This window comes from Pseudophryne corroboree, chromosome 2, assembly GCF_028390025.1.
Source record: "Pseudophryne corroboree isolate aPseCor3 chromosome 2, aPseCor3.hap2, whole genome shotgun sequence".
In the NCBI taxonomy this organism is placed as follows: Eukaryota; Metazoa; Chordata; class Amphibia; order Anura; family Myobatrachidae; genus Pseudophryne; species Pseudophryne corroboree.
Window position 1 is genome coordinate 148,512,545 of NC_086445.1, and position 15,581 is coordinate 148,528,125.

General features: G+C 44.4%; 1 protein-coding gene across 9 annotated transcripts in view; it reads left to right on the plus strand.

Moving 5' to 3' along the window:
• NBEA (neurobeachin) overlaps window positions 1-15,581 on the plus strand; it is a 1,049,301-nt gene that overhangs the window by 333,407 nt on the left and 700,313 nt on the right. For all 9 annotated transcript variants that reach the window (XM_063951811.1, XM_063951806.1, XM_063951798.1 and 6 more), the window contains exons 11-13: window positions 3,393-3,501; window positions 6,530-6,682; window positions 7,253-7,421. In XM_063951811.1, the coding sequence (XP_063807881.1) occupies window positions 3,393-3,501; window positions 6,530-6,682; window positions 7,253-7,421 (431 nt within the window). The remainder of the gene's footprint in view (window positions 1-3,392; window positions 3,502-6,529; window positions 6,683-7,252; window positions 7,422-15,581) is intronic.

The following is a 15,581-nucleotide window of genomic DNA, read 5'->3' on the forward strand; positions in this document are numbered from 1 at the left end:
ATGATTCTGGACACAGTCCAGAAAAGGATGTTTTCTCCCGGAGAAGAAAGCCAGGGAGTTATCCGAGCTAGTCAGGAACCTCCTAAAACCAGGAAAAGTATCAGTGCATCATTGCACAAGGATCCTGTGAAAAATGGTGGTTTCTTACAAAGCGATCCCATTCGGTAGATTTCACGCAAGAACCTTTCCGTGGGATCTGCTGGAAAAATGGTCCGGATCGCATCTTCAGATGCATCAGCGGATAACCCTGTCTCCAAGGACAAGGGTGTTTCTTCTGCGGTGGCTGCAGAGTGCTCATCTATGAAAGGGCCGCAGATTCGGCATTCAGGACTGGGTCCTGGTGACCACGGATGCCAGCCTGAGTGGCTGGGGAGCAGTCACACAAGGAAAAATTTTCCAGAGAGTGTGATCAAGTCTGGAGACTTCTCTCCACATAAATATACTGGAGCTAAGGGCAATTTACAATGCTCTAAGCTTAGCAAGACCTCTGCTTCAAGGTCAGCCGGTATTGATCCAGTGGGACAACATCACGGCAGTCGCCCACGTAAACAGGGCGGCACAAGAAGCAGGAGGGAAATGGCAGAAACTACAAGGATTCTTCGCTGGGCGAAAAATCATGTGATAACACTCTCAGCAGTGTTCATTCCGGGAGTGGAAAACTGGGAAGCAGACTTCCTCAGCAGGCATGACCTCTACCCGGGAGAGTGGGGACTTCATCGGGAAGTCTTCCACATGATTGTAAACCGTTGGGAAAAACCAAAGGTGGACATGATGGCGTCCCGCCTGAACAAAAAACTAGACAGATATTGCGCCAGGTCAAGGGACCCTCAGGCAATAGCGGTGGACGCTCTGGTAACACTGTGGGTGTACCAGTCAGAGTATGTGTTCCCTCCTATGCCTCTCATACCAAAAGTACTGAGAATCATAAGAGGGAGATGAGTAAGAACGATACTCGTGGTTCCGGATTGGCCAAGAAGGACTTGGTACCCGAAACTTCAAGAGATGTTCACGGAAGACCCGTGGCCTCTACCTTTAAGAAAGGACCTGCTCCAGCAGGGGCCTTGTCTGTTCCAAGACTTACCGCGGCCGCGTTTGACGGCATGGCGGTTGAACGCCGGATCCTGAAAGGGCATTCCAGATGAAGTCATCCCTACCCTGGTCAAAGACAGGAAGGATGTAACCGCAAAACATTTTCACCGCATTTGGTGAAGATATGTTGCGTGGTGTGAGGCCAAGAAGGCCCCTACAGAGGAATTCCAACTGGGTCGTTTCCTACATTTCCTGAAAACAGGACTGTCTATGGGCCTAAAATTAGGGTCCATTAAGGTTCAAATTTCGGCCCTGTCGAATTTCTTCCTGAAAGAACTGGCTTTAGTGCCTGACGTTCAGATGTTTGTAAAAGGGGTACTGCATATACAGCCTCATTTTGTGCCCCAGTGGCACCTTGGGATCTCAATGTTGTTTTGAGTTTCCTAAAGTCACATTGGTTTGAACCACTCACCACTGTGGACTTAAAATATCTCACATGGAAGGTGACGATGCTATTAGCCCTGGCTTCAGCCAGGCGTGTGTCAGAATTGGCGGCTTTATCATATATAAAGCCCTTACTTAATTTTTCATTCTGACAGGGCAGAATTGAGGACTCGTCCTCAATTTCTCCTTAAGGTGTTTTCTGTTTTTCACATGAACCAACCTATTGTGGTACCTGCGGGTACTAGGGACTTGGAGGACTCCAAGTTACTTGACGTTGTCAGGGCCCTGAAAAATGTTTCCAGGACGGCTGGAGTCAGAAAGTCTGACTCGCTGTTTAGCCTGTATGCACCCAACAAGATGGGTGCTCCTGCTTCTAAGCAGACGATTGCTCGCTGGATTTGTAATACAATTCAGTTTACACATTCTGTGGCAGGCCTGCCACAGCCAAAATCTGTAAAAGCCCATTCCAAAAGGAAGGGGGCTCATCTTGGGCGACTGCCCGAGGGGTCTCGGCTTTACAACTTTGCAGAGCAGTTACTTGGTCAGGGGCAAACACGTTTGCTAAATTCTACAAATTTGATACCCTGGCTGAGGAGGACATGGAGTCTCTCATTCGGTGCTGCAGGGTCATCCGCACTCTCCCGCCCGTTTGGGAGCTTTGGTATAATCCCCATGGTCCTTACGGAGTCCCCAGCATCCACTAGGACGTCAGAGAAAATAAGATTTTACTTACCGATAAATCTATTTCTCGTAGTCCGTAGTGGATGCTGGGCGCCCATCCCAAGTGCGGATTGTCTGCAATACTTGTACATAGTTATTGTTACAAAACTCGGGTTATTCTTGTTGTGAGCCATCTTGTCAGAGGCTCCTTCGTTGTTATCATACTGTTAACTGGGTTCAGATCACAGGTTGTACGGTGTAATTGGTGTGGCTGGTATGAGTCTTACCCGGGATTCAATATCCTTCCTTATTATGCACGCTCGTCCGGGCACAGTATCCTAACTGAGGCTTGGAGGAGGGTCATAGGGGGAGGAGCCAGTGCACACCACCTGATCCTAAAGCTTTTATTATTGTGCCCTGTCTCCTGCGGAGCCGCTATATCCCCATGGTCCTTACGGAGTCCCCAGCATCCACTACGGACTACGAGAAATAGATTTATCGGTAAGTAAAATCTTATTTTTTTTGATACTAAGGAAATATGTTACTATTATTAGAAATTAAGACCACTGGGGGGGGGGGGGGGACTATTGTTAATAGGGGGATGTAGCGTTTTAATTTTTTTGCTACTAAGGGAGTATGTTACTATTATTAGAAATTAAGACCACTGGGGGGGGTCTATTGTTAATGGGGGGATGTAGCGTTATTTTATAATGGAGGCCTATAGACACAGGGTGGTGGTGGTGGTGGTGGGGGGGGGGGGGGGTGTGCAAAACACCCACCTAGATATGTGGGTTTTTTTCAATACAATATTTGAATACATTTTTGAAAATACTTTTTAAACTTTAATAAGTAATAATAATAAACCAGACAATTTCTGAGCGATTTTGTGTGGGAAAAAATTGCCCGTTAAGTGGATAATTGCTCAGGTGACCGGTGTAGAAGTAGTACATACTGTATATACTTCCGTGAAGCTTTATTTTTTTTAGCGTGAGGGACTTCTCAGCTAGCCATAAATGGTGCTCACAGGAAGTGTGCTCGCTGGCACGCCCTCTAGGCAAAACCCATTCATTCCTATATGGCAGTATGGAGAAACACAGCAGAACAGGTGGCCACGTATGCCACTCTTACATGAGGACATCTTCCAGATTGTTATCAGATCATCTGTTAATGTGTGTTAAATAAGTTACGCCCATTTTAAATCACATGTTGGACAATGTTTCTACTGTAAAGCAATGTGAGTAATTCTAATCTATTTCCAGTGCGACCCTCCTGGCTTTCCTGGTGGAGCTGCTGAAGAGCTCGGTGGCCATGCAGGAGCAGATGCTCGGGGGAAAAGGCTTCTTAGTCATTGGCTACCTTTTGGAAAAGGTGAGATTGTCACAGCATGTGACCGACACTACACAACCTAGGTTCAGTGTTTCTTGAAGGCCTTACCTTGTTACATTATCGTTTACGTGAAAGATTACTGTCCTATGACATCTAGGGGTTGGCTCTATTAACCGTGAGGGCAAGTTTCCATTGCAATAGCGTATAATCTCCAGCAACGCACCTCGACACGCTACCTGATCTCACCCCTAGGGGGCTGTGAATAAGATCAGCGAGTTTGGAGCTACCTTAAGTGCTGCTTAGTGCTGCACAGACTCGCGGTGGCAAGCTGATTGAATTGACCCCTTAATGTCTATTTCTTTTGCTGTACTACACATCAGGTTATTGAGATGTACATAGCCGTGAGTCCTCACAAGACATCATGCTATAACACATATTACATTAATGTGCAATTGAATTGCTAATAGTAGACACGTGCTTTCTCTACTGCACTATACATTGGAACTGTTACTGATAACGAGAAGCATCACAGATCACATTGTTGCAGCATTGTCCCAGTATAAGATATAGCAGTGCTCTGTGAATGTGCCTATTGGGTGTGTTATTCTAGAACATTGTGTAGATGCTGAGCAGGAGCAGATCTATGACTTTACCTCTCGTTACATAACCTCAACATCGATTTATTGGGAAGATCTTCACAAATACATGAAGGTTCAACTTATTCAGCAAATATGTGTTTTTTTTCTGTTAAAATAGCTGTAAGCTCCAAATCCTGTCGTGCATGACTGTGGGTGGAGATGTACGAAGCCTTGAAAAATGATAAAGTGGAGAGAGATAAAGTTCCAGCTAATCAGCTCATAACTGCCATATTACAGGCTGTGTTTGAAAAATGACAGTTAAGAGCTGTGGTTGGTAGTTTATCACTCTCCACTTTATCACTCTCCAAGGCTTGCCCTTTGTGTGTATCTTGTATCACCCCCAAGTGACCACACACGATGGAGCTTGAGGCAAAGTCTATTGTAATCCTCTAGTAGTAATGTAGCTGAATGTGACTTTCTGGCCTTGTGTGGGCGTGGCCTCATTTGCTTACTCACAGATTGTAAAACTTAGGTCTTGTTCACCCCCAGTTCTGTTATACGCATGGCTCTGTGTACGTGGAGGCTGCTATTCTGTGCACAGTACCCAATACCCAGCTTACCACTTCCCTAGGGAGCATTGTGTTTAATTGAGTAATGCTCAGCCAGTCAAGTCACTAACACCTAACAAATTTGCATCATATATAGTTACATATTTGTTGAGATTGAAAAAAGACAAATGTCCATCGAGTTCAACCTGTATTATAATGTTCTATAAATTAAATGTTGTATCCTTGGATATTTTTTTCAGCTAGGAATTTAGCTAATCCATTTTTAAATTTATTGATTGAATCCACCATTACTACATTACCAAATCCTTACTGCTCTTACTGTGAAGAACCCTTTTCTCCGTTGTGAATGAATTTTTTTTTCTTCTAACCTCAGGGGATGTCCTCGTTTCCTATGTTGCGTTTTTTTGATAAACAAATCGTTTGATAAAATCCTTGTATTGTCCCTTTATGTATTTATAAATATTAATACTGTCCCCTCTCAGCCGCCTCTTTTCCAGTGTAAACAAATCTAACCTTTAAGTCTTTCTTCATAATTCAGTGCCTCTAAACCCTTAACCAGTTTGGTGGCTCGCATCTGAACCCTTTCGAAGTTATCCAAGATATCTTTATTATAGTGAAGTGCCCAGAACTGTACACAATATTCCAGGTGCGGCCGCACCAATGATTTATACAGTGGCAGCATTACACTCTCATCCCTTGTCTACATTCCCCGTTTTATGTATGCTAACACCTTATTTGCTTTTGTTGCTGCATTTTGACATTGCGTACTGCTACTAAGTTTATTATCGATGAGCACATACAAATCTTTTTCAACTACCGTTATCCCTACATTTTCCCCATTTAGTTTATAGGCTGCCCGATTGTTATTAGTCCCAAAGTGCGTAACTTTACATTTTTCTATATTGAACCTCATTCTCCATTTATCCGCCCATACCTAAAGTCTAGATAAGTCATTCTGTAGAGACTCCACATCCTTGTCTCAATTAAATACTATACATAGTTTAGTATCATCTGCGAATTTTGACACTCTGCTTTCTAGTCCCTCTCCTAGGTCATTAATGGCTATGTTAATCAGCAATGGCCCGAGTACTGAACCCTGCGGTATTCCACTGAGCACTGAGGCCCATTCAGAGAACATCCCATTTATCCCCAGTCGCTGTTCCCTATTCTACAGCCAATTACTCACCCGAGTACAAATAGTGTTTCCTACCCCAAGCTCTCTTAATTTCAAAATTACACTCTTATGTGGGACTTTGTCAAAGGCCTTAGCAAAGTCCAAAAAGACCACATCCACTGCTTTACCCTGATTATCGCTTACTTTCATAATGATGTCACTAGTTCCTAGTGAAACAAGTAGCTGAGTATTGGTTCAGACAGCAGAATGTTTGCCTTAACTATGGCCATTATAGGGGGCATTTAATGGAACATTACATAAATGGGAATGGCAGCTTGCTTGCTGGTACTGATATAATCATTCAGTGTAAAGCCATGTGGGCCATGATTAGAGATCCAAGAAACAGCTGGTTTATGCTCTTAAAATGACGCTATTAAGCTGATAGGCCTAGTTACAGGTCCCATCGCCTCCAATGGAAATGTGGGAGTAGTTTGATTATAATTACTATTATTTTTGTAGGTTTACTGAAGGTGACTTTTTTGTGTAAATTTTTCAATCCTGACTTTCTACGTGTTGTTTTAAGCGACTGTACACATCTGTTGTCTGCAACAACACTGCACGAGGCATTCCCCTATAAGTTCATGTACTTACGTTTTAAATAGACACCCAAGGATGGTCACAGACGTATGACTAATGTTACTGCGTCTTTACTGCGCTGAATGTGTTGTTATAAAATGAATATGTGTAAGGGAAGTCTGTACCTCTTCTGTTCTTCAGTGATGGATTTTATGTTGTGTCTTTCCTTACAGTCCTCCCGGGTTCACATAACTAGAGCCGTGTTGGAACAGTTTCTGTCATTCGCAAAGTACCTGGACGGATTGTCTCATGGGGCACCTTTACTTAAGCAGCTTTGTGATCACATCCTCTTCAACCCTGCCATCTGGATACACACTCCAGCAAAGGTATCACACTTCCAGCGCAGCTCTAATACGGGTGTCTCTGCCCAGATTTGTGCCTATGTATGTTTTTAGTGACTTCTCCTGGCTATTACAGGTGGTATCTGTGAGCATTCAGACAGACACATGGTCTCAGCAAGTTCCTTAATGGTCTTTTGTTGATGCAAACCAGTTGTAATTAAATAATAATCTTTCCCCTATTAACTAGTATACGGATTGGGGGAAAAAAATTTCTAATGGTCGGATAGGAATGTTAACCTGTGACTGTCAGTTTGTGGAATTACTGGACACAGAGTAAAACCTTCTGTACTAACCTGAACTCTTCTGGTTACTGTTTATCCAAAGGGTAATTCAGCCAGAAAATAACATCTGGGACATTTAGAAATCCCGCACAGGAGCAGTGTACTTTAACCAATAGTAGTCAGCCTGCCATCTGCTTACACTATCAAAACTCTTGTTAAACAAGATGGCAGGATGTGATTGGTTACCATGGGCTACCCCCAAGCAGCTAAATGGTATAGAGGGGTGTGCAGAGTTGCCCATGGTTTTAACGCACTCTTTTGTTGTATGTTTCAGGTGCAGCTTTCACTGTACACCTATTTATCGGCTGAATTTATCGGCACTGCCACGATATACACCACCATCCGTAGGGTGGGAACAGTATTACAGCTCATGCACACTCTGAAATATTACTACTGGGTTGTAAATCCTACAGACAGTAGCGGGATTAATCCCAAAGGCCTTGGTAAGTAATGCTATGCGATCTGTAAGATGTGTGCCGCTTTCTTTATGTTCCCTCTAATAGTGACCCATACCAGGGACACTCTAAACATTGTTTTCACGTCAAGCCATGTAATATATCTGCCCATTTCATCTTCTACATATTTCATTATGGCTGTGTGCTTTCCGTATGCCCATCCTATAGAACTAGCATGGGGAAAGATCAGAGAGTGTAACATTAGTCCTGTGTAGGCTCTGTTATTCCGTTGGGGGTTAAGAAATATTGTATTACATATTTATATATGTTATGACTTCATTGCATTTCAGACCTGGGGCCAAATGTAACAGAGTGAGAGTTTCAGAAAGTGAGAGATTCGGTAAGGTTTTTCAGGGTTTTTTTAAAGTGGCAATCATTTACACTGCAAAACCAGGTTGATCTTGCTGTGTAAATGATTGCCACTTGTTTTTAAAAAAACTGCAAAACCTTACCAAATCTCTCACTTTTTGAAACTCTCATTCTATTACATTTGGCCCCTGATGTTTACTACAACCACAAAACATTGCAGGAACTACTAACACAACTTAAAAACTATGATAGGTAGTTTTACTCTAAACGTCACAGCATTTTTTTAAACAGTACTTAATTGATACCCGTTAAGAGCTCAAAAGCCTTTAGGACGGTGATGAACATATGTGGCCTGCTGAACACAGATTTCTTATCCAGGGATAGATTCACTATTAAAGTTCCACTCAACAATACTAGCCACTATGCTGCCCACACCCGCCACAGTGGGCATCATGTAACAAACCCTTTTTATCGTCAAGTATTCATTTTTGGGCTCTAAGTTGAAAGGTGAGTTTGAAGGAAGATTACTAATTAGCTGTAGGTTCTTGTATGTTAAAAATGGGGAACTGCATCTGTTCTTTCTATTACCCTATATATAGGCAAATATTCAGTGCCTGTTGTGAAGAGAGGCTTTCATGGCACTCATCTACTAGCGAGCAAGGTGTACCTTTCCAACTGTTGTAGAGCGAAGAGTGGGGAAGTTGCCCTTAGCAACCCATCAGCCCCTACATACCATTTTATAGAGTGTACTGATTCCCTGCTATGGAAACCTTCTCTACTCTCCGGTCTGTACAAACGTTGATACATTTCCCTCCTAAGGGCTGAATTAATTTAGCCTCATGAGGAAAAAAGCTTGTAGCCTCAGATCTTCACGTCTGGAGCTATTCAATACCAAACCTTTTCGGTCTAATGTGCGTTAACTAATAGATTCCGGGACATGAGTTAACCTCTTATTGCACCCGCGATAAGGGTAGAAAGCTCGAATCTGTATTAAGTGCACCCTGTGGGCTGCAATTGAATAGCCCAGCCGCTGCTACAAGCCAGCGCTAATTAGTCTACAACTATAGTTTCAAACCAGGCAGAGAGCCACAGGCCACCTTCTATGCAAACATTACTGGGCGTGACTTCTAGAGAGGCTCTGGTGATCACAGCCGCTAATGTGCCCGTTTGTGCTAGTCTCTGTCAGAGGAGAAATGACGTAGCCTAAACCTTTCCATCAAACTATAATACTCTGTAGCAGTTACGTGACTGATGCTGTTAATGATTCCCCTACATACAGTATATCATCCTATTTACTGTATGTAAAATATATCTGTATTCAGGTCATGAGTTAGTGCAATATGAGAAACTATCACAATTAACATAGAAACATAGAATTTGACGGCAGATAAGAACCACTTGGCCCATCTAGTCTGCCCCTTTTTTTATCCTTTAGGCAATCTCAACCCTTTTTGAACCTTAATTCTTTGTAAGGATATTCATATGCCTGTCCCAAGCATGTTTAAATTGCTCTACAGTATTAGCCTCTACCACCTCTGATGGGAGGCTATTCCACTTATCCACTACCCTTTCTAATTTTTCCTTAAATTTCCCCTGAACCTCCCCCCCTCCAGTCTCAGTGTATGTCCTCGAGCTCTAATACTTCTCTTCCTTTGAAGAATGTTTTCCTCCTGAACTTTAAGACCCTTGATATTTTTGAAAGTTTCTATCATGTCCCCCCTTTCCCTTCGTTCCTCCAAACTATACATGTTAAGATCTTTCAGCCTTTCTGGGTAAGTTTTGTGATGTAGGCCATGCACCATTTTAGTTGCCCTTCTTTGTACACTCTCTAATGTATTTATATTCTTCTGGAGATATGGTCTCCAGAACTGGACACAGTATTCCAGATGGGGCCGCACCAATGACCTATACAGTGGCATTATCACTTCTTTTTTTCCTGCTACTTATTTCTCTCCCTATGCAACCAAGCATCTGACTTGCCTTTCTCATTGCTTTGTTGCATTGCTTTCCTGCCTTCAAGTCACTTGAAATAGTGACTCCTAAATCCCTTTCCTCCTCAGTATTTTCCATTATAGTACCCTTGATACTATATTTAGCCTTTTGGTTTTTGAGACCCAAGTGCATGATTTTGCATTTTTTAGCATTAAACTGTAGTTGCCACGTTCTTGACCATTTCTCAAGCCTACCTAGGTCATCAATCATTTGTTTTACCCCTCCCGGTGTGTCTACCCTGTTGCATATCTTTGTATCATCTGCAAAAAGGCATACCTTCCCTTCAATACCATCTGCAATGTCTCCAACAAAGATATTAAAGAGAGCTGGACCAAGTAAAGATCCCTGGGGTACTCCACTGGTAACATTTCTCTCCATAGATTGCCCTCCATTAACTACAACGGTCTGTTTCCTATCCTGCAACCAGGTTCTTATCCATTTAACTGTTTTATAATCCACCCCCACGCTTTCAAGTTTATTTAGCAGTCTGCAATGTGGGACAGTGTCAAATGCCTTACTAAAGTCTAGATATGCTACATCTACAGCTCCCCCTTAATCTATTATTTTCATCACAGAGTCAAAAAAGTCAATAAGATTTGTTTGGCATGATCTCCCACCAGTAAATCCATGCTGTTTTGGATCCTGTAAGTTGTTTGATTTAAGATATTCCACAACCCTTTCTTTTAATAGTTTTTCCATTACTTTCCCTACTACTGATGTAAGGCTTACTGGTCTGTAGTTACTTGCTTTTTCCTTGCTTCCACTTTTGCGCAGTGGAACTACATTTGCTCTTTTCCAGTCCTCTGGAATAGCACCTGTATTTAGTGACTGGTTAAATAATTCTGTTAAAGGTGTAACCAGCACATCTTTTAGCTCTTTGAGTATCCTTGGGTGTATCCCATCTGGTCCCATTGATTTATCCACTTTTAATTTTGAAAGTTCTGTTAGGACCTTCTCCTCTGTTAATGTACTGTCATCTATCTTATTTTTATGAATGTCCTTGCAACTTAACTGTGGCCCCATCCCTTCTTCTGTAGTAAATACTGAACAAAAATATTTAGGTGATCTGCTATTGCCTTGTCTCCCTCCACCAAATGCTCACTCTCTGTCTTAAGTCTTATTATTCCTCCATTTGATTTTCTCCTTTCACTTATATACTTAAAAAAAGTTTTGCCCCCTTTATCTACTGACTGGGCCATTTTCTCCTCGGCTTCTGCCTTTGCACGTCTAATCACTTTCTTAGCATCCTTCCATCTGTCAAGATACACCTCTTTGTCGTTATTATTTTGAGTCTGTTTGTATTTCCTAAAATTATACAAGAAAGTATTCAAGTGCGCAACCAGCAGCAGCTGGTATAGGGATGGTCAATGTCTCTTCTAGATACAATAGAGAAATAATCGATGTACCAGCGCTGGCTGTTAATTACATTTCTAACAACTTGGACGGTCTGTTTGTAAAGATAATCACAATTTATTACATGTAATATATGTATAGAAAAAACACAATAAAAAATTAGAATAAAAATTCACATACGATAATTAAAAAAAGAGATACTTTGTATCATTTATAGCCACCTCTTTGTATTAACTGATAGTTTGAAGTCCACTCATATGTTCCTATAAACAGTTCCAACAAATTAGCTAGGACATTCTCCAGTTCAATACAGTCACTGTGTGTGCAGTATATTTTACCGGATAGTAGTATGCAAGGATCCCTTGTAGATGACTCCGAATAGGTTTGATCCATAAGTAGCTGAAGAGAAAAGCCGGATAAACTGCTGCAGTGCTGGTCTAATGGTGGAGCAAGTGTCCAAAGCAATGCCAGGTTGGTTAACAGGAATCCAGATGGATATTGGAGAGTAGAACAGGCTTCAAACAGAGAGGATGGAATTGGCTCAACGCGTTTCGCTGGTTTTTAGACATCCAGCTTCCTCAGGAGCATGAACTGGAGAATGTCCTAGCCAATTTGTTGGAACTGTTTATAGGAACAGATGAGTGGACTTCAAACTATCAGTTAATACAGAGAGGTGGCTATAAATGATGCAAAGTATCTCTTTTTTTTTAATTATCGTATGTGAATTTTTATTCTAATTTCTCTGACGTCCTAGTGGATGCTGGGTACTCCGTAAGGACCATGGGGAATAGACGGGCACCGCAGGAGACTGGGCACTCTAAAAGAAAGATTAGGTCCTATCTGGTGTGCACTGGCTCCTCCCTCTATGCCCCTCCTCCAGACCTCAGTTAGAATCTGTGCCCGGCTCGAGCTGGTTGCACACTAGGGGCTCTCCTGAGCTTCTAGTAAAGAAAGTATTTGTTAGGTTTTTTATTTTCAGTGAGATCTGCTGGCAACAGACTCACTGCTACGAGGGACTTAGGGGAGAGAAGCGAACCTACCTGCTTGCAGCTAGCTTGGGCTTCTAGGCTACTGGACACCATTAGCTCCAGAGGGATCGAACACAGGCCCAGCCTCGGTCGTCTGGTCCCGGAGCCGCGCCGCCGTCCCCCTTGCAGAGCCAGAAGCAAGAAGAACATCCTGGAAATCGGCGGCTGAAGACTCCGGTCTTCATTAAGGTAGCGCACAGCACTGCAGCTGTGCGCCATTGCTCCCTATGCACACCACATACTCCGGTCACTGATGGGTGCAGGGCGCTGGGGGGGGGGGGGGGGCGCCCTGGGCTGCAATTAGAGTACCTTACATTGGCAAACAGCACATAATATAGTCTAAAAAACTATACATGTGCAAAAATCCCCTGCCATAATATTAATATAAGAGCGGGAGAAGTCCGCCGAGAAGGGGGCGGGGCTATCTCCCTCAGCACACTGGCGCCGTTTCCTCTTCACAGGCTCAAAGGGTAAAAAAGAGAGGGGGGGGCACTAAATTTAGGCGCAAACTGTATATGTAAAGCAGCTATAGGGAAAAATTACTTTGTGTTAGTGTAAATCCCTGATTATATAGCGCTGTGGTGTGTGCTGGCATACTCTCTCTCTGTCTCCCCAAAGGACTTTGTGGGGTCCTGTCCTCAGTCAGAGCATTCCCTGTGTGTGTGCGGTGTGTCAGTACGGCTGTGTCGACATGTTTGATGAGGAGGCTTATGTATAGGCGGAGCAGGTGCCGATAAATGTGATGTCACCCCCTGCGGGGTCGACACCAGAGTGGATGGATATGTGGAAGGTTTTACACGACAGTGTCAACTCCTTGCATAAAAGGTTCGATGATATAACAGCTGTGGGACAGCTGGTATCTCAGCCAGGGCCTGCCCAGGCGTCTCAAAGGCCATCAGGGGCTCAAAAACGCCCGCTACCTCAGATGGCAGACACAGTTGTCGACACAGAGTCTGACTTCAGTGTCGACGAGGACGAGACTAATGTACATTCCACTAGGGCCATCCGTTGCATGATTACGGCAATGAAAAATGTGTTGCACATTTCTGACATTAACCCAGGTACCACTAAAAAGGGTATTATGTTTGGGGAGAAAAAGCAACCAGTGGTTTTTCCCCCATCAGATGAGGTGAATGAAGTGTGTGAAGAAGCGTGGGCTTCCCCCGATAAGAAACTAGTGATTTCTAAAAAGTTACTGATGGCGTACCCTTTCCCGCCAGAGGACAGGTTACGTTGGGAGACATCCCCGAGGGTGGATAAGACGCTCACACGCTTGTCAAAAAAGGTGGCACTGCCGTCTCAGGATACGGCCGCCTTAAAGGAGCCTGCGGATAGAAAGCAGGAGGCTATCCTGAAGTCTGTATATACACACTCAGGTACTATACTGAGACCTGCAATTGCTTCAGCTTGGATGTGTAGTGCTGCAGCAGCTTGGTCCGAAACCCTGTCGGAAAATATTGATACCCTCGACAGGGATACGATTTTGCTAACCATAGAGCATATTAAAGACGTCGTCTTATATATGAGAGATGCACAGAGGGATATTTGCCGGCTGGCATCTAGAATTAATGCAATGTCCATTTCTGCCAGGAGAGTATTATGGACTCGGCAGTGGACAGGTGATGCGGATTCTAAAAGGCACATGGAGGTTTTGCCTTACAAGGGTGAGGAATTGTTTGGGGATGGTCTCTCGGACCTCGTTTCCACAGCAACAGCTGGGAAGTCGAAATTTTTACCTCAGGTTCCCTCACAGCCTAAGAAAGCACCGTATTATCAGGTACAGTCCTTTCGGCCCCAGAAAGGCAAGCGGGTTAAAGGCGCGTCCTTTCTGCCCAGAGGCAGGGGTAGAGGCTGCACCATACAGCCAGTTCTCAAGAACAAAAATCCTCCCCTGCTTCCATTAAGTCCACCGCATGACGCTGGGGCTCCACTGGTGGAGCCAGGTGCGGTGGGGGCCCGTCTCCGGAATTTCAGCGACCAGTGGGTTCGCTCACGGGTGGATCTCTGGGTTCTACAAGTGGTATCTCAGGGATACAAGCTGGAATTCGAGACGTCTCCCCCTCGCCGTTACCTCAAATCAGCCTTGCCAGCTACTCCCCAGGACAGGGAGGTAGTACTGGCGGCAATTCACAAGCTGTACCTCCAGCAGGTGATAATAAAAGTTCCCCTCCTTCAACAGGGACGGGGTTACTATTCCACAATGTTTGTGGTACCGAATCTAGACGGTTCGGTGAGACCCATTCTAAATTTGAAATCCTTGAACACTTATATAAGGAAGTTCAAGTTCAAAATGGAATCGCTCAGGGCGGTTATTGCAAGCCTGGAAGAGGGGGATTACATGGTATCACTGGACATCAAGGATGCTTACCTACATGTCCCCATTTACCCACCTCACCAGGTGTACCTCCGTTTTGTGGTACAGGACTGCCATAACCAATTCCAGACGTTGCCGTTTGGTCTGTCCACGGCACCGAGGGTATTTACCAAAGTAATGGCCGAAATGATGATACTCCTTCGAAAGAAGGGAGTTATAATTATCCCGTACTTGGACGATCTCCTTATAAAGGCGAGGTCCAGGGAGCAGTTGTTGGTCGGAGTAGCACTATCTCAGGAAGTGCTACAACAGCACGGCTGGATTCTGAATATCCCGAAGTCGCAGCTGGTTCCTACGACGCGTCTGCAGTTCCTGGGTATGATTCTGGACACAGAACAGAAGAAGGTGTTTCTCCCGGAGGAGAAGGCCAAGGAGTTGTCATCTCTGGTCAGATACCTCCTAAAACCAAAACAGGTGTCGGTGCATCACTGCACGCGAGTCCTGGGAAAGATGGTGGCTTCTTACGAGGCAATTCCATTCGGCAGATTCCATGCACGGATCTTTCAGTGGGATCTGTTAGACAAGTGGTCCGGATCGCATCTTCAGATGCATCGGCTGATCACCCTGTCCCCGAGGGCCAGGGTGTCTCTGCTGTGGTGGCTGCAGAGTGCTCATCTACTCGAGGGCCGCAGATTTGGCATACAGGACTGGGTCCTGGTGACCACGGATGCAAGCCTCCGAGGTTGGGGGGCAGTCACTCAGGGAAGAAACTTCCAAGGACAATGGTCGAGTCAGGAAGCTTCCCTACACATAAATATTCTGGAACTAAGGGCCATTTACAATGCCCTAAGTCAGGCAAGACCCCTGCTTCAAAATCAGCCGGTGCTGATTCAGTCAGACAACATCACGGCGGTCGCCCATGTAAACAGACAGGGCGGCACAAGAAGCAGGATGGCGATGGCAGAAGCCACAAGGATCCTCCGATGGGCGGAAAATCACGTGATAGCAATGTCAGCAGTGTTCATTCCGGGAGTGGACAACTGGGAAGCAGACTTCCTCAGCAGGCACGACCTCCACCTGGGAGAGTGGGGACTTCATCCAGAAGTCTTCCAGCTGATTGTAAATCGTTGGGAAAGGCTAAAGGTGGACATG